The sequence below is a fragment of the Python bivittatus genome, unplaced genomic scaffold (genome assembly GCF_059951505.1).
Source record: "Python bivittatus isolate LINGU-HERP-01145 unplaced genomic scaffold, Pbiv_v1 ctg000700_np1212, whole genome shotgun sequence".
Classification (NCBI taxonomy): Eukaryota; Metazoa; Chordata; class Lepidosauria; order Squamata; family Pythonidae; genus Python; species Python bivittatus.
This window is the reverse complement of record NW_028277098.1, coordinates 63,661,285-63,687,488: the sequence shown is the minus strand read 5'-3', so window position 1 is coordinate 63,687,488 and position 26,204 is coordinate 63,661,285. Positions and strand designations below refer to the sequence as shown.

General features: G+C 39.4%; 1 protein-coding gene across 1 annotated transcript in view; it reads right to left on the bottom strand.

The window, feature by feature from the left end:
• MAPKAPK2 (MAPK activated protein kinase 2) overlaps positions 1-22,655 on the bottom strand; it is an 80,939-nt gene extending 58,284 nt beyond the window's left edge. The window contains exon 1 of the mRNA XM_088128452.1: positions 22,032-22,655. Within this exon, the coding sequence (XP_087984578.1) occupies positions 22,032-22,307 (276 nt within the window). The 5' untranslated portion in view covers positions 22,308-22,655. The remainder of the gene's footprint in view (positions 1-22,031) is intronic.
• Between the last annotated feature and the right edge of the window lie 3,549 nt (positions 22,656-26,204).

Genomic DNA, 26,204 nt, shown 5'->3' with positions numbered 1-26,204 from the left:
TGATTATCATACCCATACCCACTTGCCCTCGCTGGTCTCTCTGAGCAGCTCAGCTTGCACACCATTTGTCCAAGGCTTGGGGACAGTTAAGTGTGTTAAATGCAAGATCAGGAATACTTATAGCAATATATTTTGACGGCTCAACATTGTAGCTCGAGCACCACACTTTTAACAATTAGCTGAAGCCATCAACTGGTTCCTAAAACAATCAAAATGATAGTTGAAAATCGTTATGAAAATCATAATGGCAAAATCAAAGCCAGCTAAGTGACTTTCGGTCAGTCACTCTCTCTCAGCCCAACTCACCTCACAGGGTTATTGAGGGGAAAATAGGAGGAAGAAGAAGTATTAGGTATGTTCACCACCTTGAGTTATTTATAAAAATAATAAAGGCAGGATAAAAAAATCTAAAAAAAAAAAATTCCACTGAAAGTCAGGCCTACTACTGTGCTATTGACCATCTCATTTTGTGTATTCTAAAACCAGTTTATAGATAGTTATTCTATATATTTTATTTTGCAATCAGTATGTTAAATCCTTCAGTTCTACAGGAGGTTCTGAAGCAGTTAGGACTGCCAACTCCTATCAAGTAATCAAAAGATGTTTTATCTGAAACATACTATTTTTCTGACTTTTTTAAAATAAATGATTCCTCCACTCCAACTCTTCAGATAACACACATGTATAATCTAATCTCTTTGATCTAATATATGTTTGTGTGTGAATATCACAGTCTGCCCAGGCCCTCCCAGAAATAATTGCCTTGCTATTCTTAATTTTCAGTTACACCGTGATGTTAACTTAGCATGTTGTTATAATCATGAGGCTTGTCGCTCCATTTTGTGGTTCTTTCAGGACAGCATTGTTTTGTTTGTTTATATTAATAGACCCATCCTCATGCATTTGTTGGATCCCTCTGTTTGTGGTGGCCTGCTGATGTTATTGCCAGCCCAGCCCAGCGGATACAGGAGATGTTTTGAGGGCTGCTGTGAGGATGTGTGCCATTCTAGACTAGGCTTTATTTTGTAAAAACCGCATAGCAATAGGGAGGAAGGCACCTGTGCCCCAAATAGCTTGCAGGGTGATTTCCAAACTAAAACAAAACATTATCGTGGTACGTAATATTTTAACCAAGATTCTAAATGTTAAAATCGAAGAAAAAGACATCTTAAAAACAGACTATAAAGTTGCATTTTAAATCTCTACTCAAAAACAGGTAAGATTAAAAACAGTGTTCCCTAAAACTAAACAGGGCAGGAGCTAATCTGAACAATTTGAAGAGACTTCCACAATCAGGATGCTGCCTCATATATCTCAGATGGGGGGGGGGGTATATATCAGTGCCTCCAAAACTGACCTGAAACAATGGGCAGATTGCTTGCAAAGCCTTATACATTCAGATGCTATTGTTACAATTAAAACTTGATTTAATGATTCAGTTGGGAGAAGGGGCATCCATTTTTCTTAATCATATGTTAAATCAGGAAGTATATCATTACAGCAATGGTGCATGATTAGCAAATCTGATGAAGCATTAAAGGACTATCAATCAGGAATGTGGTGATGTCAGCATACATGCCCAAGAGAAAGTTATTAAGAATGCCACTAAAACGCTAGACTGTTGTCAGCAAAAGCAGACAGTAAAATGCAACACACTGTACTTACTGATTCTCACATCCCTACACACCATAAGCATTATAGGCAGTGGGCTGAATCCAGATATAGCCATCAGAGTTAATGTAAGCTTGTCATGCACAACTAACATCCTACTGAATCTAGATCTTCCTATACATAGAGATGCATCATTAAAATGTGATACACAAATACCAAAGAGATCCAAAGAGATAATACCATGCTATCTATGTTTATTTATTCTGCTGTTCCTCAACCATACTGTGTAAAGAAAGGACAGGAGGTTCTGATGCCCCTTTTCAATGGATCAAACTTCCTGCATTTCTGTCATTTCCAGATTATTCAGGGAAAAGGAAAACCCTCAGCCTAGCAACTAAGAGGCAGCAAAAGCCTGAATTTCAAAAGGCAATACCAATGATGGAAACAGCAGTGGACAAAGAGATGTGTATCTGCCTATCACAAGAAGGCTGGGATGCAATATTCTAAGTGCACCAGTGTAACAGAAACGTTCCATCAATAAAAAAGAAATGGGTATCTGGACATACTCGGAGGAGAGGAACTACAAGATAAAAGGCCCTCAGGCTTTTCACCTGGAATATTTGCAACTACTGGGTCTCTGCTTAAAATGAATATCGAAATTATTTCCTTCTAAAGCAAGATGAGCGTTCACCTGCAGACTGTTCCTGGCTAAGGATCCTAGATGTTTCACTTTTCCAAGTGCAATTAAAATAAGCTACTATCTGCATATTTTTTAAAAAGTGCAATGTTATGTTCCTCCAATAATTTCCAATTAAAAAAACGGTGTTGATTACATCCCACCCCCCACCCCACCCCGAATCCTCTTTCTATGCTGGCATGCTGAAGAACTGTTTGCTTCAAAACTATGTTTGAAGCTACCTTTTGTCATGAAGCTTTATAAAACTGGCTTTTCACATTGGTGCCCTTGCAGTTCTTACTGCCCTGTAATCATTTCTATTCCTTTATCATAACTCACTTTCAAATCTCCTATTGACAAAGACAGGCAAACTACCATTGCTTTACAAAATGAAAATATTTTACACAGTCTTTCAGCATGTCGCAACTAAATAAATGTATCTGCTTGAGAAAATTTGCATCATATGTTGGAAGCTGACCCTACACTTACAGTTCTTCATTCAACGCGGTTTTGCAACAGCAGCCTGAATAAGGAAGTGAAGTAATAGTCATCTACACTCAAAAACCACCTTCAGAGCATACAGCCAACTCTCTAGTGAGAAAATGGCCCAAGCTCCATTTTATGTAAGCACTCTGAAGCATGATGATTCCATTACAAGTACATTCTTCCCTCCCAAACAACTCCTGAATAATATAGTATAATGTAAGCTTTCGGCCCAAAATCATATACCCCATCCTCACCAAGATTGTGCTCTTGTGATGACCTTGAACCTCTTCTAAATTAAAGAGTTTTTTTTCTTTCTAAGGAAACAATTTCCTGTTGGCAAGGATGTATGATGTGGGGTAACTCAAGGCTTGTTTGAAATGCAAGCACTTTATTAAAAACTTTAGAGTAAAAAAAAAAAAAAAGGCACTGAATCAATTGGAATGGTGTCCAAGTTTTCTATAGCTACAAAAAAATACTGTTTTCCTATTTCCTTATTTGGAATCCTCAGTCATGTAAATCGTAAGTATGCATTCAAATCTGCAGAAAGATGTTATGTTTAACTCTGTATCATGCAGAGATGGTCAGCATCTCTCCACTTAAGGATTCATCAAAATATATCCTTACATGTGGCTGTATGTAATTTTAACAACCTAAAGCTTACTTGAGGTGGGCTTAATATTCTTTAAAATACTCCAGTCCAGTTATGTATTAAACACTGGTTCTCAAGAAGTATATAAATATAAAATTATTCATGAAAAACAACTAATGCAAGTTTTATATTCTTCTAGGATAGCCTTTTCCAGCTTAGGGCCCTCCAAATTCCTTGGACTAAACAGTCATTATCCTTCACAACCATGCAGGTTAGTGATTGTAGGGATGTCATAAAAGACATGAGGAGGGGGGAAGAGTACCAGAATAGGAAAAGCTGCATGCCAGATTTTTTGTTCTTGAATTAGCTATCACTATGTATTTTTATTTGGGAAGCTAAACACAAGTTTTAAAAAACACCAAATTATAAATCTTGGTAGTTAGGATTTTTTAAAAGCACTTACATGGAATGCAAGACTAAGGAACTGGAGTAAAGGTTGGCAGTAGCCCTGGTCATCTGGCAGCAGCTTGAACCCAAGCATCTCATCAAGACTCACTGCTGAAACAAACTGGATAATCTCCACACAAGGCATTTGTCCTTCATTCTGTGGCACTGGGAAACATTAAAATGGTAGTGCCCAACCCTGCCAACCTCAGCAGATAAACTTACTAGGGAGTCAGCATGCAAAAAAGGATTGTACAGAGGGAACTCTACTTTGACGACAGGGCAAGTCTGAAGCTGGTCTTGACCAGGGTATACCACATCCCTTTAGTATGGCTGAATTTCAGGTTTAATATTTACTTTGCTTTATGGGTTAATGACATGCCAGCTTTGAACGGTGAAGATAACTTATTTTGATGCCTACAGGAACCCAGATTTATTAAGGTAATTCCATCTAGCAAAAGATATTTTAATGGAATCAATTTACAGTATTTGATTTATTTCCAAAACACACAAACAAGCATGAAGTCAGACAAGGATCTCTATATCCATTCAAGAGAAGCCATTGAAGAGAAGCATTTGTTCAGACCCATAGTACTGGATGTTCCATTGTTGTCTGTATGTAGAGTAGAATACTCTGATCAAATCAGCAGAAGCAAAGACATATTTGAATTATTAAACTGCAAGCACTTTACTAGGAATGAAAACAGGAAGTACTCTGTACTATACTGCCCAAATCTAGGAAAGCCACGAAGGCAACCTCTTTAATGTCCTGTACCACAATGTGTTGACCTTCAAAATGAACTTTACTAAACCAATTGGCGATTAGCCCGCCCGCCCAGATCATCCAGCAGTCATTCCGATTTTCCTCATTTCATGTTGAAAGGAAGACATACAGGCTATCCAATATCATATTAGAAGACCCTAAAATAGAATCAAGGCTGCCCCAGTCTCAGATTCCACAGCTCTAACAGATCAAAGTACTGCTATGGAATGGAATGCACCAGACACAACCACAAAGCAAGTCCTTCTAAAGGAAATCCAGCTGTATGCTACTACTGGCACAGCATCTGTATACTTTCTAATGGCTCTACAGAGCCAGTCCAATATCTGAATTCCTTAAGCATGATTACAGCAGACATGCCATCAGAAAAAGTTGCTGAGTCATACATTCACTCTGATGATGTCATTTGGATAATTATACAACTGCTAATGCTGGCAAGCATTGCTGGAAAGCCACATGGCTCTAGATTGGCTTTGTCATATGCTTTACTCATCTCAAAAAGCTAGCTTCAATGTCCTGATAACTTCAAGAAGACACTCTAATTTGCTGATTACTGGTAGGCCTATTTTCCATGGAAAGTGAATGCCAGCAAATGCAGCAGAGACTGCATTTATGAAACAAATGCTTTCAGTGTTTCATCAGAGAGCAGAATGAGATATAGGAAGTCCTTCCTTAATGTCAGCACACATGGGAGGAAGTTCAAGCAGAGGAAGTGCCATGGCAAGTCAAGACCCTGCATGGGATGCACCATTGACACATAGCTGAGGGAGCTGACATTGGGAAATCCTACCAGGGCTGGAAAGGGCTGGACTAAAAGACAGCACTGAGACACTGATCATAGCTGTACAAGAACAGGGACTAAGCACCAGTTCCACAGAAGCAGGGGTCTACCACACTAGACAGGACCCAAGGTGCAGATTTTGCAAAGAGTCCTCAGAGACAGTCCAACACATAGTGGCAGGGTGTAAGATGCAGGCAGGAACAGCGTACACTGAACAGCACAACCAAGTAGCTGGCATTGTGTACAGGAACATTTGCACAGTGTATGGGCTAGACCCTCCCAAGTCCAGATAGGAGATTCCACAGAAGGTTGTGGAGAATAACAGGGCTAAGATCCTGTGGGACTTCCAGATCCAGGTGGACAGGCAGGTACTGGCCAATCAACCAGACATTGTGGTAGTAGACAAGGACCAGAAACAGCAGTGGTGATAGATGTAGCAGTGCCAAGTGTCAGCAACATCAGGAAGGAGTATGAGAAGCTGGAGAAGTACCAGGGCCTGAAGGAGGAACTAGAGAGGATGTGGAAAGTAAAGGCCAAAGTAGTCCCAGTGGTGATAGGAGCATTCAGGGCTGTGACTTTTAAGCTGGGAAAGTGGCTCCAACAGATCCCAGGATCAACATCAGAGCTCTCTGTCCAAAGGAGTGCAGTACTAGGAACAGCTAAGATACTGCACAGAGCCCTCAAACTCCCAGGCCTCTAGTAGAGGACTCAAGATTGAGGAAGACACATACCACCCATAGGGGTAAGAGGGGATTTTTTATTACACACACAATTACATACACACACACATACAAACACACACATACACACCTCTACATTCCAGGTACATAAAATTTACAGCTGTGAGAAATCTGTTGGGCTAAATTCACAACAGATTAATTCCATGGGCTAGCTGTATTTCTGCCTCAAATCAATAGAAGGGGAATTAGAGCAGTTCTTTAAGTCTTGTTCCCCTCGCAGGCTTCTTTGGGTAGACTGCCTCTCACCAGCAGCATGTATCAACCACTGACATTCCAGCATGCACATACATCAAGGGTCCTCTGGAAGGCTTAGCCCAATAGGAAAAATGTCCAGAACTAGAAAGAACCCATGGGAAATTAATAAATCTCATCTGAAAATTCATTTCACATGCTAGCAAGGTTATGCTCAAAATCCTACAAGCTAGGCTTCAGCAATACATGAACCGAGAACTACCGGATGTACAAGCTGGGTTTCGAAGAGGCAGAGGAACTAGAGATCAAATCGCCAACATTCGCTGGATAATGGAGAAAGCACGAGAGTTCCAGAAAAACATCTACTTCTGCTTCATTGACTATGCAAAAGCCTTTGATTGTGTGGATCACAACAAACTGTGGCAAATTCTTAAAGAGATGGGGGTACCAGACCACCTTACCTGTCTCCTGAGAAATCTGTATGCGGGCCAAGAAGCAACAGTCAGAACCGGTCATGGAACAACCGATTGGTTCAAAATAGGGAAAGGTGTACGACAAGGCTGTATACTGTCACCCTGCTTATTTAACCTATATGCAGAGTACATCATGAGAAATGCCAGGCTGGAAGAATCACAAGCTGGAATCAAGATTGCAGGGAGAATCATCAACAACCTCAGATATGCAGATGATACCACCCTAATGGCAGAAAGTGAAGAAGAACTAAAGAGCCTCTTGATGAGGGTGAAAGAGGAGAGTGCAAAAGCTGGCTTGAAACTCAACATTAAAAAAACTATGATCATGGCATCTGGACCCATCAATTCCTGGAAAATAGAAGGGGTAGAAATGGAAGCAGTAACAGACTTCATTTATTTGGGCTCCAAGATCACCGCAGACGGAGACTGCAGCCATGAAATTAAAAGACGCTTGCTCCTTGGGAGGAAAGCTATGGCAAACCTAGACAGCATATTAAAAAGCAGAGACGTCACCTTGCCAACAAAGATCCGCATAGTCAAAGCTATGGTTTTTCCAGTAGTAATGTATGGCTGTGAGAGCTGGACCATAAAAAAGGCCGAGCGCCGAAGAATTGATGCCTTTGAACTGTGGTGCTGGAGAAGACTCTTGAGAGTCCCCTGGACTGCTAGGAGGTCAAACCAGTCAATCTTAAAGGAAATTAACCCTGATTGTTCATTGGAAGGACTGATAATGAAGCTCAAGCTCAGATACTTTGGTCACCTAATGCGAAGAGAGATCTCTTTGGAGAAGACCCTGATGCTGGGAAAGATTGAAGGCAAAAGGAGAAGAGGACGGCAGAGGATGAGATGGTTAGATAGCATCACTGAAGCAATGAGCATGAAACTGAGCAAACTCAGGGAGGCAGTGAAGGACAGGAAGGCCTGGCGCAATATGGTTCATGGGGTCACGAAGAGTCGGACACGACTTAACGACTAAACAACAACAACAACATCTGAAAATCTGTGATGAGCACCTTTGCATTCATTGGAAGAAAGATCCATTAAAGGAAAATCCTCCTCCCCTCCCCAACACCAAGATTAAGCATACAACTGAATTATATGTTGACAGTATATTTTTAGACTGAAGTACTTACCAATGCATATTTTGTTAAATTATCTGGAAACTACTTGCCAATTTCTAAAAACAAGCTTATTAAACAGCAAACAGAGATAAGGACCTCATCAGAATGATCCTAGAAAAGGAAACTAAATGGAGATATACTACACTTTCACAATAAAGTTCCATTCTACCTTGCACTAAAATCATATCTAGCAACGATTTTGTGAATATTACAGCTGTTTCTCCTGTACAGGAGGTTTTCCCTACATTCATTACTCATCTCTTAACCATGACTAATCACAATCCACCAATATTTTGGAGGCTTGATTTATTCTCCTTGGTTGACATGTGTATGAGTGTGAGTTTCTTCAAGGATTAGATCCTTTTAGGAAGTGAGTTTGAGTGAAACCCTCAACTGTGCTTTAAACTGCATAGTCACAAAGTAGAAGAGGAAAATACTGTTTGGAAAAAATCACTCAGCCAGACCTGTTTCATTTACAAACCAGTCTTATGTTGTGCAATTGCCATAAAAATCACTCATTACTATTTGTGTACATAAAGGACACACCAGGAGGTTCTCCACCCATCCTTCAGTTCCTTCCATTCTGTCTGCTTTACATTCATCGGCAGTGTGGTTATGCATTGTGCAATATTGGCAAAACCTAATTACAGTAGCTTCCAAGCATGTGCAATTCATCAGTTTCACAGATTTTGGTGGCCCAAAGCCTGCTTCAGTCAGAAATTACATTTCTTGGCAATGTGAGCCTATGATCTAGTCACTGGGCAGAGCAATTATTTACAACAGTTCAAAATAAATTTGCAGGATGAGTCTGGACAATTATTGTATCAAATATTATATTACATTTCATTATAAAATGGGAGGATAAATGCATTCTCTCACAGGCATTATAAGGAAGGTTAATGAGTCTATTTAATAAGACAAAACTCACTTTTAACAGAAAACAATCTGTTTTTTCCAAATAACTGCCTTTTACCATGTATCATGAATTTGCCTGGATGATATTACCCAGGAAGTTTTCAGTTCTGAGAACAGTGATTTCTTAATAATCGGACTGCAAAAGTGCCAAGCGTTGCTAAACAGAAGTAAACCCACTCCTCTTTCGCCAGCGAGAATGACTACTTTATGTGGTTTGTTATTTCAGGATACTAGGCGCAACACTAACATGGACACCTTTTAATTATCCTCTACTAGGCAAATGTATCAGCTGTGCTCCTACCTACCTTTGTGGTTCTGAAATACTTGCTATGTCTTGTCCTTTGCCCTCTATGGGAGAACAGCCACAGGCCACTGCAATCAGTGGACCTCAATTTTAGATTGTGTGATCACCATATACAGTAAGACTTTACCTGGTTTTTCAAACTGGTGTCAGCACTGGCTTATACCACCTTTTAGGATTTAAAACAATCAAAGTAATTGTTTCATACCCAACTTATAAATAGGAGAATTAAGATACTTAAGCTGATCAATTAATTAGAAATGATCAATGTTAGAACACTTTGGGTTACTTATGGATTGGCCATTCAACTGCACTGCACAAAGCAGCACAAGATGAAGCAGTTATATGATCTGAAATAAAGACCCCCAGAAGGTGAACCTGATTCCTGCTCCATGGTCTTTGCAACAATATGGAAGTGGTTTTCCAACTGCCCCCTCCAGAATTTTTTTTTTTTAAATTTCTCAGTTTAGCATATATCAATGGAATTTTCTGGTAGTCTTCCATCCAAGAACTAAGCAGATTCAATTCTGCTTGGCTTTTTCTGAAATCAAACAAGGTCAATGAGCTGCCACAATACTTAATCATTACCTTCAAATCCCTGAATCAGTCCCAGTTGTGTTAAAACTCATTCCCATTATTCTCCAGCCAGCATTTATAGTCCAATGTATCTGGAGTACCCCAAAATGGGGAAGGCTCCACTTAAATACATCTGTATATGCCCAAATTACTTCTATTTATTCTATCCAGCTGATTTTACATTTTATATGCCAGTAGCTGTAACTGGATAAGGCAGCATTAGTCAAGATTAATCAACGAAAAATTGGTTACTTTCCCTATGATCAATTACAATGTATTTTGTTTCCATTCTTTTTAAACTTGCCATGGGTGTTTTCATGTTTTTATTGTATTAGCCACTGAGAGACACTAAATTGTATCAAGATATAAATATGATAAATAAATAATCCATCAAATTAGGTAGCTGATCCCTTTTTTGAAAAAGATTTCTTAATATGAAGAATGGATAGTTTCATATTCTGTCATGATTTCCAATTTGCCCTGTGCTAGAACAAATCCAGAGTTCCTTGCTAGCTGTCCAAATCCATAGTTCTTCTATTTGTATGCTTATACTACCATGGGATAACTTTCCACTCTTGGATGTTTATGGCAGCATTTATACAAGCTTTCCAAATCCAACAGAGAAAGTCAGTTAAGTTCTCTGAGGGACTAGAGTCACAGCAAATGATTACTGCTGCCTGTAAACAATCAATCAATCTGTGATACCAAGGAAAGGAGACCTTGCAACAGGCTATCTTTAGAATCACAGCTGAAGACATGAAGCAAGAAAGATTGTTTGAAATCCAAACTATCAGGTATAAAGGTGGGGGGCGGGGGGGAGGACATAAGCTATCCTGCTCTTTCTTTTTCACACTAGTTATTCTGCTGCTAGAAATATTACAGAAAGTGTAGAAATCAAAGGATAAACTGGCATATCATTTCCCCAATTAGACCTTTTCCTGTTTGCCCTTTTTCCATTCAGCTTTTTCCAGCTCATTATTGGCTTCTCATTCTAATAAATCTGCAAAATCTCCCTCTTTCTCAGAATTTCTTTATGTACCTGCATTCATTGTGAAAGTGGGATCACAGTGGAAGGGAAGAGAATATTGCCAGGGTCAACTGCCCCAGCGGTTTAACCTCAGCAAGGGAGACAGCCACAGGGCTAACTCTGCCTCCATAATCCAGGGCTTCTCTTATTACCTAGTAGTGTCCCTGTGCCACTGAAGTAATGTCCATATCAAGCACTACTCCCAGCTTTATTTCACTGAATTTAAACAATTCACTTCTGAAAAAAGAGATGTACTTGATTGGGCTGTAAGTCCTTCAGGATTTAGAGAAGCTTTACAATGCATTTGTGCAGAATAAGACACATTACTGAGAGTGCCTGAAAAGTTGCTACTGTAGAGTAGAAATAGCAAATATTGTAGACTAAGTGCTCCTGGCAAAGCACTTAAAAATCTACATGTGGAAAGCCCTATACACAATTACTACATGAATATGCAACAAACATGGAATTTAGAATGTAAATAGAATGATTCTTGATTCAGCCAAGAAGCCTTTTTAGAAGACATGGTTGATGCATGCTGAAAATGAAGGCATTTTCATTCATGAAGATTCCAGATGTTTACAATTACTGATGACAATTTTGAGTCCAATCTTGGCAGAACTGGGGGTGAGATGAATACAGACATCTCCTTGGTTAACCTTTGCTTTGAGTTTTTAACTGTGAGCCACTTAAGAGTTTTAATTATTGAAGCAGCATACAAGTATCCAAAACAAATATATAAACTTCTTTCAACGTTATCAGGATAAATAATCGTTGGAAACAATGCAAAGAGTTTGTAAAACCATTTTCCACACATGCTTGACATATATATGTATTCAAAAATTGGTAGAATGTTAAGAAAATTATAAGGAAAAATGATATGAGGCTGGCTAGATCCATCCAGGCAAAATCCAGAGGTAACTCAAAAGAGCCAGCCAAAAAAGCCCGAACTAATTACATTTTTGATAGATATTTGAAATTCATTATTCTGAATCATCAAAAAGGAATATCTAATCAGAAAAGCTAAAAAGAGGGTGTCCAAGGATAAACAAGCTATATTTTATGGCAATGATATGTTAGGATTTTTCAAAAACACAGAAATGACATGGTGCTTTACAAGAAAGATTTACCAATTATTAAAACCCAAATATGAACAAAGAAAAAAAGACTTCACTGAACAGCACTTTTTCTCATGTCTAGGGCATTGTTACGAAAATGACAGGGCTGGGAAAAAGAAGCAGGAGGCCATGTAAAATAATTCAACTTGCATTGCCTCACAATTCCTTAGTAATTAGTTTTCTCCTTCCAAAAATCTTTTGTTCTCCATAAAGGTCTCTGAAATTCTAAACAGCAAAACCTGTATCTCTTCCTTCCATGAAGAACAGCAAGAGAGATAGGAAAACGTTGGTGCTTCATCAGATAAAACCAATTCACAGAGATAAAACAAAGTTAAAAACCGTACCAAAATTCAACATAGGAAAGTAAACCAATACCACCACCAGTAGCCATTACCAAAAAGACCACCAACCAAACTTCAAATGCAAGGTGGCACTTGGAGAAAAGTCTTGTCCAATTTATATAGAGCAAGAGAAGATACACACGGGCAGACATATTAGTTTTGATTCCTACCATGCAGGGATTGGATTCATAGGTTCAAAGCAACATTTTAGACTGATTCCATATGCAAAGTTCTGCAGTAGTCTAGCTAGTGCATCTTGAATGGTTCACGCCACACAAAAACAGGAGGTAGAAGACAGTACCATAAGAGGTGCAAGAAGCATCTGAACCACATTCTCTAGGATCTTACTCACTGAATATAATAATCATAATAGCTAAGCATTTGAGAACCACTGGGGACTGATGTTCAGTCATATATATTTTATATATGACCTTTTAATTCATATTATTGGATGCAAGGAACACTGTGGAACATGATATAGTATTTTCCTTTCAACCAAATAAAGTGGAGTTGAACCTATGTCACTCTCTCAGATGAACTATACATTTCCTTCACTTGAGACAAATTCTTATATAAACAGAAGTACAGTCTCTAGCATAGCCTTAACTGTGAAAAGTTAGATGAGAGAGAGAAAAAAAATCTGAGCAGTAAAATCTAATTCTATTTATATGTTCTAACAGGGGGAATAATTAAATCATTACTTTAATTAGAGCAGTGGTCTGGTTCAGATATAATGTTCCCAGTCTGCAAATACTATCATTATCATTTATTTGTATCCTTTATTTTACTCTAAAAAGGAAGTTTGAACACCAGCTTGGAACAACAAATACACTGATATTGAAATGTAATATGAAAAGAAAATAAGGCCAAGAAAATATGAGTACATTTTGAATTCAAGATTTAAATTGTTTGCTATATAATATTTAAAGGATAAGCAATATATCAAACAAATGAGACAATGAAATATAACCCATACGTTAAGCAAACAGTGCACATTTATTTTCCACTCCAGCAACCAATATTGTGAATCATTTGGATATAATCTTTACTTTCAGCAAATCAATAAAGATAGGAGAGCATCTGCATGTACAATGCAAGAAGGAAATATAGGACATCAAAACATATTTTTGATCTCCAAAACATTGTCCAATGAAATAAGCAGTCAACATTTAGTCCAGCAAAATTATTATTACCATCTTTCCATCTCAAGCAGAACTTTCAGTAGTGACAATTCCAGGCAAAATGGAACTTATTTTTTTAATGAAAATTCCCACAGAACTATACTACTGGATATTTCTGAAGTAAACCATCATCAATCCAAATGCCTTAGCTTTCAAAGAGCTTGAGCTAGTTGCTATTCTAATCTTCAAGATTAAAAGGGTAATCAAAAATAACTGGGTTAACTACACCAATGAAAAACCCTGCTCAACTGGACAAATGGGAGTCCCTTAGGGGACTAATAAGATATACATTCCCATCACAAGGCAGTTGTGTTCAGTCCTATTAAAGCAAGCGGAAAGGGAAGGAAAATGGAATTGGTAGCTAAAGACTTACATGTTAGTAAAGAGCAGATTCTGTTTTTCCACATTCTACAGTCAGAAAAACACAAGTTCATAGACATGGATATTTTATTTGGAATGTCAGCCTGTGGGCATAGTATGTTACTTTTAGATATAAATAAAGATAAATAAGAATATTTAAAGATGTTTGGAAACTATAGGCATCACAAGGTTTTAAGAACTTACATGCAATACAATGTCAATATGCTAAATCATGCTGATAGGTTACCTGAAGTGGTCTCCACTAACAAACAAACAGAGACCCTTGCACACAGATCAGGGCTCAAAAGTACATTTCCACCACGCTTCATAGCATTTGCCAGGTACATTCATTCTCCACTGTCTTCCAATTTTGAATAGCCTCAAATGTAAAATGCAATACATACTGCCAAAGAGACTTATTTGCTTAAATCCAACAGTGAATTAACACATCCTTTACCCCAGGCCCCTTGGAATTTCATTTCAAAGAGTACAATTATGGGAATCCTCATATATTGGCTCTGGACCTCATGTAAAGTTTAGCTGTAAATATAGGTCAAAGTACGGTAGCCTTTATCATTGGAGACATTGTTTTTCTAATTCTGCAATCTGTGTCACATAGCTCTTGGAGCTCATCAGCAATATATAGATCCTGAAGTGACCTATATACTCCAGATTTCACACAGTATGTATCTATATGTGTGTGTGTGTGTGTGTGTGTGTGTGTGTATTACCAACTTTCATCAGCAAGTTTCAGCAGTTTGTGGACGAGCAGGGAGACAAGAGCCCACTACCTCATTTTCCCATGCAATTGAAAATGTATATTCATCTTTAGTTTAAGCTGCCAATCGATGATAGACATAAGCAATGTTTTTAGAGGAACTTGACTAATATTAAATATTTTCATAGGCTACATCCCTTTCTCAATGTCAGTGGAAAGTTAACAGCTTTTTGTCACTTTACCTGTTTTCTAGAGGAAAAGTGTCCAGATCTGAAACAATACAGAAACAACACATGCATGCATAGCCAGCTGACTTTTTAAAAAATAAAGTGATATGCAATATATTGTTGTCCTACCAGTTCCACTTCACTTAAAAAGATCGTCCCATCTACCATGATTACTTAAATACTTACATGAAAGGTTCTCACACTTTGTGGCACATTGATCCTCCCCAATGAAAATGACTCTATGAAGAGTTGATGGTCTACAAATACTATAATAAAATAAATTGTGAACCCCTCACCATAACTGAACTAATGGTTTCACTGGAGAGAATTGGGCTAGAAATATATCTATCACTTATTTTAATAATTATTTTAATCTTTGTATCACAGGGATGTTCAAATTCTGGAGTATCGCAGCTGCCCACTGTGGACTTGTACAGATAAAACAGGAAACAAAGTGAAAAGCAAACCCCAAGTAAGTTTCAACAGCCTGCTTAGTTTCCATATGCAAAGCTGAGCAGTTTTTTAAAAAAAAAATTATCCTTCTCAAGTTGCTCATAACCTTCTGTGGAATCTCAACTCACATTTGAGAACCCCCTACCTTAACATAAACAAGTCAGATTTTTACTATACAGTGATATTCAGAAACATGAGTACGGAAACAATGTAATTTCCATTAATATCTGTCATATTTCATAAAAGTCCTCAGGAAATTGTCACATTCCTATTACGGCAGCTTTCGCCAGTTGGGGTTTTCCAAATCTCTTCCATTTCAGTTCCTATATAACCTCAGTCAAATAGTAACAGCTGTGAGATTATGGGAATTGAGGGTATCATGTTGAGGACGACTGTACTGGAAAAATAATAAAAATATTACCTAAAAGCACCCCAAATTTAGAAATAAGCAGTGATAGAATTCCCAAGAAGGCAAAACAGAACCAGAAATCTAGCATAAAGTTTACAGATATTTTATGCTATGAGGAAAGATTACATCAACATTCTCAAATACTGGAAACAAGAAACACTGCAGAAAACATCAGATGAACAGTATCTGTTTCATAACTTAAACATGAAATTTCAGGGAAAGTTTCAGTTTTAGCTGCTGGCAACAGTTCCTTCTCAACCTTTATGGCATCAATAGAAACAAGGCAAATCCTGTTGCAATCATTTCCTGGTATCTGGTTTGTTCAGTTATTTTGTGTTGACACTGCTAAATTACTTCCTTTTGTCATAGACAGCCACCGATAATAACTGAATGAAAGCAGTGTATTTCTATATTCACCTACACGGCCCCTTTATCCATCGCCAGTAAAATGAACTTTAAGTATATAAGGTAAACAATCAAGTAGCTCCAAAGGATAAAACTTCCCTTTAACTTGGCCATTCTGAGTAATCTGGAAGCGATCACTTATAGCTGCACTCAACTTTGAATTGAGACTAACTCATTCAATAGTTTACTTAAATTCATCCCTCAGGGCGTTAAAAGAAAGAGTGACAAAGTAATTATGGAAAGAGGTGCCAATGAAATACAGGTAGTCCTCAACATACAACCATTTGTTTAATGACTTTTCAAAGTTACGACAGCGCTGAAAAAGTGACTTACAACTGGTCCTCGCACTTACGACCATCACAGCATCCCTGTGGTCATGTGATCAAAATTTGGGCACTTGGCAACTGGCATGTATTTATGACAGTTGCAGTGTCCTGAGGTCACATGAATGGTGATCACCATTCCAACCTTCCCAGGGGGCTTCTGACAAACAAAGTCAATGGGGGCAGCCACATTCACTTAATGACCTTGTGATTGGCTTAATGACCATGTGGCTCACTTAACAACTGTGGTGAAAAGGGTCATGAAATCGGGCACAACTCACTTAACAACTGCATCACTTAGCGATGGACATTTTGGCCCCAAGTATGGTCGTAAGTTGAGGACTACCCATATTAAGTTTAGAAATAGCAACTGCAAAGATTTCACAAAATAGTTGTCCCAAGGAAAATCAGGATGTTTGTGGTTAGCATATCATAATGAAATATAAAAACCAAGTTAAGTCCCATCTGCCCTATGAACATAGCATAGTGATCATAGGCAAGCCAGTATTTCTAAAAACTCCACTTGCACAATAGGTGTACAGGTAGATCTAGCTGACTGCCTCATGCAACGACCATCTGAAGTTACAATGGTGCTGAAAAAATAACTTTGTGACCAAGGCGTGCATTTACAATCTTCGTAGTGTCTCTCTCTCTCTCAATCACGTGTTTGCCATTACAGTCAGTTAGTATGCATTGTCCCATACCTGACCTGTTGTTTTTTTCCTTTCTTCCCCTTCACAGAGCAAAGAGATTGCTTAAACAAGCAATCAATTAGTGACCAAGTTGCCAGTCTCAACTATGGTCACTAAACAAGAACTACCTGTAATGTTATCTGTAGAGTTGCCTGTAATCATGACTGAAATAATGGGTACATGGAGTTGCCTTTGAAGATGATCCAATAATTTTATTTATTAACATACATGTGCCCATGCTGACAGATTTTAGAAATAAGTAACAACATAGGTGAAGCTCTTTGAATGCTCCAACCACAATAAAAATGCTAATATTTTTATTTGCCAGTGAAAATATTTATAATGGTGTAAAAGGTGAGATGTCTAGATTGCATTTGGAGGGATATAACAGAGATAGTCCCATTGCATTTCTACTCCAACTCATTGGCACATTTGGCCAGATAACTTGCAAATGTATTATCTCGCATATTAACATAGACATCAGGTACAACCATTATGAAGTTCATTTATTTAATTCTATGTTGGCACCACCTGACTCCAGTGCAACTGTATGTATCATGGTATCACCGCACACATGATGAGAACTGTATAATTTGCATTGCTTGCACATGCACCCGACAGAGACCCATGCATACAGTAATACCAAAAAAAACCAACAGCAACAACACACACTTCAGTTTTATGGATAAAGTTAGAACATCCTGCAATTTACCATTCACAACTAATGTATTATTCCCAGGCCACAAATGTCACTTTAATTGGCTCCAGCTGATTAAAGAGCCAAAGCTAGATTCCGCCCATGCCTGTAGCTTTGTGCTCTGCTGTTGACAATATGAATGGACCTTGGAGACCAGCACCCCTTATCTAACCTCATACTTGAATGCAGGGTGACCATGGCGACGCAGGACTCCCTTCTGCAGTTACCCTTATTCCTCAGATTATTTCACCCAAAGCAGTATTGGAAACTTACAATTTAGAGCGCTGAGGCAACTGCCAAATTGATTAACACTGTTCTGTCAAAACAGTGGTTGAGCCTACTCATTTACAGCTTAAGAAGGAAAATAAGCGTTAGAGTATGTCAGACATAATAACAGTAATAGATGTGCATATTCTCAAGCAAAATGCAGGAATCTGCCATTCAGCTGATTGAGGGTGTTCTTTGCCCTCTCTTTTATGGCTTCAACATTTATGTTACGCAGAGATATTCTGATGGAGGAATCTGGCAGATTTCTCTTTGTAGAAGAAATGGCTCTGGGGTTTGTTTGTTTTTTTTCAGTTGCTTTTAAAGCAGATGTTTATTAAAAAAAGGAGAAGTAAAATTTAATTGCAACAGAAGGGAGACTTCTTGTTTTTTAACATTGCAATTAACAGGATAATCTATAGCATTCCTGAACAGCTAACGTGTGGGAGCAAATTTATGGCTTAAATACAGACTGTTCTGCTCTTCTGAAACAGGCATCCACCTTACCTAAGAACTTGAACCGTATTCCTAAAGCCATTTCAAAACAAGTGAGTATTTCCAAAAGGGGTATAAGCCTTTCCAGTATCAAAGTAAATGAGTTTCTACAGTGCTCCGTATGTAACAAAACTGAAATCCAAGCTAACGTAGTAGGATAACTGAGTGCCTTCAGGTGACAGGAACACCTAGAAATCATAATCTTCAGTAAATACCATTCCGTAGGTTTCTCAACAGGGGTGTCTGGAGGGATCAGAAAAACCAAAATGGCAGGTGCAACCATGTAATGGAAGCCCTGCCATGCATGTGCAAACCACTAAAAAGGGATGAAACTTTGGCCACATGGTCACAGCCATCACCCTGATTTCACACACACACACACACACACACCTGCCAAATGCCCTTCTCCCAAACTGAGGATTTTTTCTTTTTAAAGTCAATGTGATGTTATTGTTTCTCAATACTTGCTTTACATGAGACGTAACATGAAGGAACATTAGTGAAGTTTAAATCAATTTTGCGTTGGCATTTTGTGGTTTAAGTTATGTCGAATGTTTTTGTTGGTTAGTTGATCCTAAAGAAGGCTCACAAAGACAGACCCCAGTAATAGTTAATAATCATTCAAGCCAGCACCTTTCTCTCACTAATATGCGATAAATGACATACCACAGTCCCACACCCAAAAACTGAAAAAAGAAGACAGCTGATGCAGAAATATGAAATAAAATGCGGGAAGTTTGAAGGTCCATTTCTAAATAGATCCTTACAAATCTTGATATATATGTAAACCACTATGAAATTATGCAAACCTATATAAAGATTGTGACTTCTTAAAAGTTTCTACTGGAAATCAGTAATGCTGAATATGAATAATTCAAACCAATATCAGGAGATCACAAATATTTAATCATCTTTCATTCAGTAATATATAATCTTATTTTATACTCTTCTTATAAGCCTGTAAAGTAGTTTTGGATTGTTTATATTTTACAGAAGAGAAAATTATTGTGTATCTATTTTATATAAACTCAGTAAATATAAATGTATACAGAAAAATAACACAGAATTGGAAATAAAACAATATTTTAATATTGATTATACTGTATCTGAATACTCTCAGGCTGCCTACCTATTCAGATCTTGAGCACAAAGCCATCTGGGTGACTTTGGGCCAGTCACTTTCTCTCAGCCCTAAGAAAGAAGCAATGGCAAACCACTTCTGAAAAACCTTGCCAAGAAAACTGCAGGGACTTGTCCAGGCAGTTGCCAGGAGTCCACACTGACTCAAAGGCCAAAAAAAGGAAGGGAGGGAGGGAGGAGGAAGGGAGGGAGGGAGGAAGGGAGGATTCAACATTGATACTCCTGTCTACATCTTCAAGATTTTATCAGGTCATCCCTATTTCGTTCTGTCAGGTCTCAGTTTATAAAAACACAACAATCATTTGCCTTTTAATTTTATTGTGGAGCAGTGACTTCCAAGGTTTCACAAAACTGTTTAGCAAGCTAAGGTGGGAAAGAGAAGCTAATCAAAGGTCAGCCAGTTAGTTTCAGTACTGAATGAAGATTTAAAATATATGTTCCCCAGCCTCAGTAACAGCCACTGCCAGCCTTGTGTTATAAATGATTGACTATAGTTGTGGAGCACCAAATCTCAGGCTCAGATCACTTCTTATCTTCCAGGCGGCTCCGTTTCTTTTGGAGCAAGACAAACACTCTCATCCTTCATCCCCATCTATACAATATACCTATTTAAACTCAACCCAAAATATATAAGGATTTGACAAATGAATGCAAACAGAAACAAATACAAACTTAGCATGTTTTCATAAATTTTGCTGCTCTGAGATTAATCTGAATGCCAGGGTGTTTCTTCACAAAACACTTGAAGGAGTTCTTATATACATATACACATGTGAAAGAGTGCACGTTTTAACTAAGGCAGGATTTTACACTCATTTTGTAGGAAATAGCCCTCCAAATGTGTATACAATTATTGTACATCAGACAAAAAATATAAATGCCCCCATTTTCACATGCCATTCTAACCGAGGCAGGATTTATACACCTTTCTTCTCTCTCAAAGTGATAAATGTTCATGTGCTTAGAAACAATGCAACAGATGGTCCCAAACTTGCACCTTCCAGATGTGCCGGCCCTGCACCTCGCAGAATTGCTGCCTGGGTATTCTGTGCGTTACAGCCCTAAAACATCTGGAGAGCATCAGAGTGTCCCCTTGAGGAAGATTTGTTTTAGTGTCCCTAAAAGAAACCATCTTCAGAAGAATCTATCCCAGAGGAAGCGGCAGGAAACTCAAGAGCCCTTAAAATCGGCTTCTATTGTCCAAATCCCAAAACACGTGATCCGTCCAGACAACATTCAGATGACAGGTTAAGAGTCTCCATTTTCCCCCCAGCCTCATTTGCTTTGTTGTTCTTCTAAGCCCCACCCCTTTGGGGCATCGACGTCCAGCCCCAGGAGAAGAACCCCCAGGAAAAAGCGCTTCCCACGGCGCTCTTCACATTCCTTCCCCGACCGCAGAAAACTGTTGCTGGTGAATTTGCTTTCCGCCCCTTCCCCCGCCCCCTCGGCTGAAACCAGGCACTTTTCAGTCAACGGGACTTTTCCCTGAAGGGGAGGAGGCGGGGTGGAAGGAGAAAAACGAGGCCCGGCTGCGCCCAGTAGGAGCCGCCACGGCCTGGGGGTCCAAATCCCAAAGGAATTACGTTTCCTAATCAGGCATGCCAATCCTAGATCCTGGACTGGTTTTCTCAAGCGGCCTCACGGGATTCATCAGCCCACAGCAGCTGCTGCAATGCGCGCAAAGCTTTCTTCCTCTCCCCTTCCTCTCCCCCCCCTCCCCGCCGCCCCCCAACCCTCCACGGCAGGGCGATCTAGACTCGATGCCGATCCAATCGAGATTCAAGCAGCTTTTCCTCTGTAAGTGAACGAGGGGGGTCTTCGGCTGCTAGAAAAATTGCCGGTCACTAAACACGCCACGGTTTGTCGGAGGGGAGTCAAATGCAAAGCCTGCAATCCTACGCGTATCAGACTCCTTGTGTAAAAGAACGCGAGATTGCAGTTTTGCACTTCTGGAGACGCTTCGGGGATTCCTCCTTCCTGGGGAATTCCTATTCGATCAAATGCTGAAGCACTTGAAAAGGGGGAAATATCGGTTTGAAGGGACAGGAAACTTGATTACATCTTCAAGCAGTCCTTCCCTTACATACCTTCAAGAGATCGGGCGAGACAAAACTTTCCGCTGGTGAATACAGTAAGTGTGGAACTCCTCCTAAACCACAAAGCACCGCCTCCGATCGCACTCCTCGCCGTGCGCGGGTTCAAACCACAACACCACGACGACCAGCCTCCCCAACAGACGTCACGCACTAACATGGAACAACTTTTGTGGTTCTGAATCAACCAATCGAGAACATTCAAGGCCGTATAAAATCCCCCTCCAGCGTAGCCAAGAAAGCCTGAGGGTCATGGACCAGAACCTCAGTCCAATTTATTTCAGTTCGGATGGAAAACGCAAATGTACATAAGACTCCCGAACCCAGCCAAAATATAAAACCGCAAATACAAAGAGCATCTAGAGCCAGAAGAGACCGTAAACTCAAAGCGCCGGCGAGCCTTACCTTCAAAGCAAATTTGTCCCCGGTTTTCCTGTTTAAGATTTCCAAAACTTTTCCATTAATCCCCAGCCCCAGGACTTGCGTGGTGACCCTGTAATCATCCGTGATGGCATTTTTCTTTATCGGGAGGGTAGACTTCAGGTGGAACTGGGGGAACTGTTGTTGCTGGGCCAGCTGCTGCTGCTGCTGCGGAGGCTGGTGTGGCGGCGGAGGCGGCGGAGGAGGCGGCGGGTTGGGGAAAAGTACTTGCGGGTTCTGATTCTGAGAGTTAGACAGCATCGTTCTGTCCGAAGCGGACGCAGCCAAACTGCGGGTTCCACCCTGTCCGCCTCGCCCTGCCTCTCCTCCCGCTTCCTCTCCTTCGTCCCCACACTCGTAGGAAGTTTGCGCACAACTGCCGGATCAAAACTCAATTTCTTCCCGCGTCGCTGTTTCTTAAAGGCACGATTTCTTCTTCGTTACCCCTCTCCTCCGGTCCTCCAAAAAACTGGGCATACAAAGTTGTCTCTCAGCCTCCCCTGGGTCTCTCCGGAACAAGCGGCCGCTTCTCGTGGTCTGCCCCGATCCCAGGGTCCGGCTCGCTGCCTCTTTCGAGCGCGGAGACAGGAAAAGGAATCGCTACGATGTATCACTCTCGTTACTTCCCCGGGTCGGCTTCCCTGCGCTGACGTCATAGCCTTGCGTTGACTGGCTGCGCCGTGCACGGGGGCGGAGCCGAAGGCGGGTGTTCAGCCAGGCAGGCGGGGCTAATTCAAAGGTTCAGTGACGGTGGGGGAAGATGGATGGCGGCTACACGCGGGCGGTCAAGCTGCCTTCTCCTGGATGAATTCGAGGGGACTGGGGTGTTTAAATTATTTTTCTTTTAGAGTTTTTGCTACAGTATTATCCTTATCTCTTACTTGTCAGCTTCTCCTAGACATTAGGTTGGCCATAGACCAGAACACTGGTCTACATAAGAAAAGCTGAATCACACCAAAAGTTTATGGAAAAATTGGATTATTTCATTAATCACTGCGAGAAGCAAAGTATTAAACTGAAACTTTATATTCATTTCTTATTCATGTCCCAGAACCAAGAAGTCTGAAAGTTTGAAGATTTAATATAATGTTGGCTTTGATTCTTATTAGTTTACAGTCACATTAAAATCTACAAAATAAAACAATAAATGCAAAGTAGAAAGCCTGACCCTTAGGTTCCAAATGTCCTGCAGAAGAATTCTGTTTCTAAACACTATGAAGGTAGACACAACCCCAAATCTCTACGAGGAGGCCACCACAAGAAAACCATTGTCTTTGGGGATTCTTCCATACTTGATGCCAGTGAGATATCCCAAGCTTCACCATTTGAGTATACCAGATCAGTAGGTTCTACCTGGAGAGGATGATCTTGAAGATCAACTATTGTGGAGCTTTGAAGGTTAAAACTGTACCTTAAATTGTACTTGGAAGCCCACTGGAAGCCAATGCAGTGCCCATAATACCATGTTTATATGGCCATAGTGGCTGTTACTCACCAGTATGTGAGCCACTGCATTTTGCATCAATTGCAGCTTCTGGGTGGCTTTCAGAGGCAGCCCCCATGAAAAGTGTATTGCAATAGTCCATACAGGTAGTAAGAAGGGTGTGAGTCACTGCCATCAGGGCCTCCTACTCCAAATAGGACTGCAACTAGTACAGCAACTGAAGCTGGGGAAAGATTCTCCTGACTACAGCCTTCACCTGAGCAGCTATGAGTCCAGGATAACTCCCAAGTCATGGATGTGCTCCTTCAAGCTCAGCCTGTTTCATCCTATCCAGGCTCTTACAGTCTCCAGACACTAGCTCAATATTTCACAGCATCTCTAGCCCAGCTGTATTGGAGATGTAGAAATGAGTATGGTCTGCAGATTGATGCCTCACCTTGAACCAACAGATGACCTCTCCCAACTGTTTCATTCAGATGTTAGACAGCACTCTAAATAAAACTAGCAACCAAGCAAGGACAACAAGAATTTCCTTATCATAAATGCACTTCTTTTTAGAGAAATGAGTGTGTAATATGTGAGACCTTGATTTCTAAAGAGTCCTTGTTTTTAATTTATTACTGTATGCTTGTGCAAATATCAAAGTTAATTCCTTATGTAGGATTAAAGTAATAAAACTTATGCATCTTCTTACTATGGAATCATCATTCCATAGAAAAATAATGAACATTTCACCATGTGCATATAGACCAGTGTGGGATCAGTGCAGGATGGATAGATCACAGGAAAAATGAGAAAGATGATTGCTGTTGAAGAATAAATCCATTGATTTCAGTGATTAGGGCCTTCTCTGCTAGAAATAATAGTTGAGAAGCACAAAGGGTCTTGAAAAATGTTTGAAGTCAGGGAACATCACTCTTTCAAGTGCAATAAGCATTTATGAATTTGCAGGAAAAAAGTAAGAAGAAAAGATTCAGTAGGCAGTTATATGAAATCCCTAGACTGAAGTGAATCAATTATACTTTTCCAGTCCTGTTAGCATTTATTGATATTGTTAACACCTAGCAACATCGTAAGTCCTCTTCTGTGGTATAACAGAGCTAGGCAATTAATCTTGTATCAGATGCAACGATTCTTAGGGTCACTACTGTTCTTATGATATCCTATAAGCATCTATGGCTTATTAATTGATATATGAAATAGTTTTAATTCATGTTTTTGAATTTTGCTTTTTGTATTTCACATTTTATTTATTGTTAGCCACCATGTTCAAACTGAGAGTTTGGATTTAAGTAACTAAATAAGGACGGGGCTTTTAAAATATGCTGTTGAGATTTGGATTTCTTTCACCCAACATATTGTAATTAATTTTATTTGTAAGTATAAAGGGAAGAGATGGGTGAGTCAATACAAATTATGGATATGTTCTCAATATGAGATATGTTGATAAAAGAATATGATATTTGGGGCAGAAAATGTCAACAATGAGTAAATGCTATCCTTCTGTTCCCACAAAGGAAACAGAAGGTAATTATTAAAGCCAATGTCAAGCCAACTTTTCACATTTCTGAAATGCCATTTTCAGTTTTGATTTTATCTATAGTAAGAGTGGAATAAAAACTGTATGAATGTCTCATGTTCTTAGTGGGATAGCTAGGAAAATCTTGCTGTCTGTATAGCACAGCCATTACTAACAATGCTCTGCAAAATTGTGGCCTGAGTGATTGCTAATAGGCATGCAGAAGAACATATTATCATTATTAGAGACGATCTCTTATGCTGCACAGAAATGCATAAGCAGGCAAATATTCTTTGGGATGTACTGATAGATAGCTTGCTAAGCCATATCAGCCTAACATGTGCCTTCAACAGAACCAGCCACAAATATGTGTTAATATGCATACATACATCTTTCGTTCTGTTAGAAACTAAAACAACTGCTGATGTTTAAACACCTGAAGTTCTTGTTTCAGCATCAAAGATTTAAACTGAACTGAGTCAAAAGTATCAGTCCTGCTCTGAACTGACTATAGCAGACTAAATGGTTGCATCAAGGGAGCAGAAACAGCTAAATGGATAATGAGTAAATAAATGGAATTTCACTGCTTTTTAAAAATATGTTTATTTGCAAAGCCATGTTATGTAGAAAATAGTACATAACCCACATGTTAATTGTAATTGCCAACTCTATATGGACAATTGCCACTAATTACTGATATCTTTGGCATTTTTCAGTCCCCCAAATATTCTTTTGGTTTCTTTATAGCATTGCTAACATTACCTCTTTAGCATCCTCATCCCAAAAACCATTTTCAGAATGGCCTCCAAATGAAGAAGGGTCCCCAACCCAGGAGAGAATGCAAAAAGAAGATCTGGGAAGCAAGAGAGAAGAAAATAATGTTTTTACTGGCTAGCAAGACTGAAACCCAATTCAAGAAATGCTGGAGTCAAAAACTGCAGGTCTTTAGGTCAGAAGGGTAGGCATGTTTCTCTTTTTTCCTACTGATAGGATGGCTGTTGACATCTGATGGAATGGAGAACGTGGCTCATCAGAAATGCTCACTGTGTCCCAGCATCATGTCTTTTTCTTCCACTGTTGCAGCATGCTTCTATTTCTTAGATTGCCTTTTTAGTTAACAAAACAAACAGAACAAACAAAAAACAAAAAACAGCCACCCAGTTAAATTCTTAAAAGCACAAAAGTGAAAAAAGAA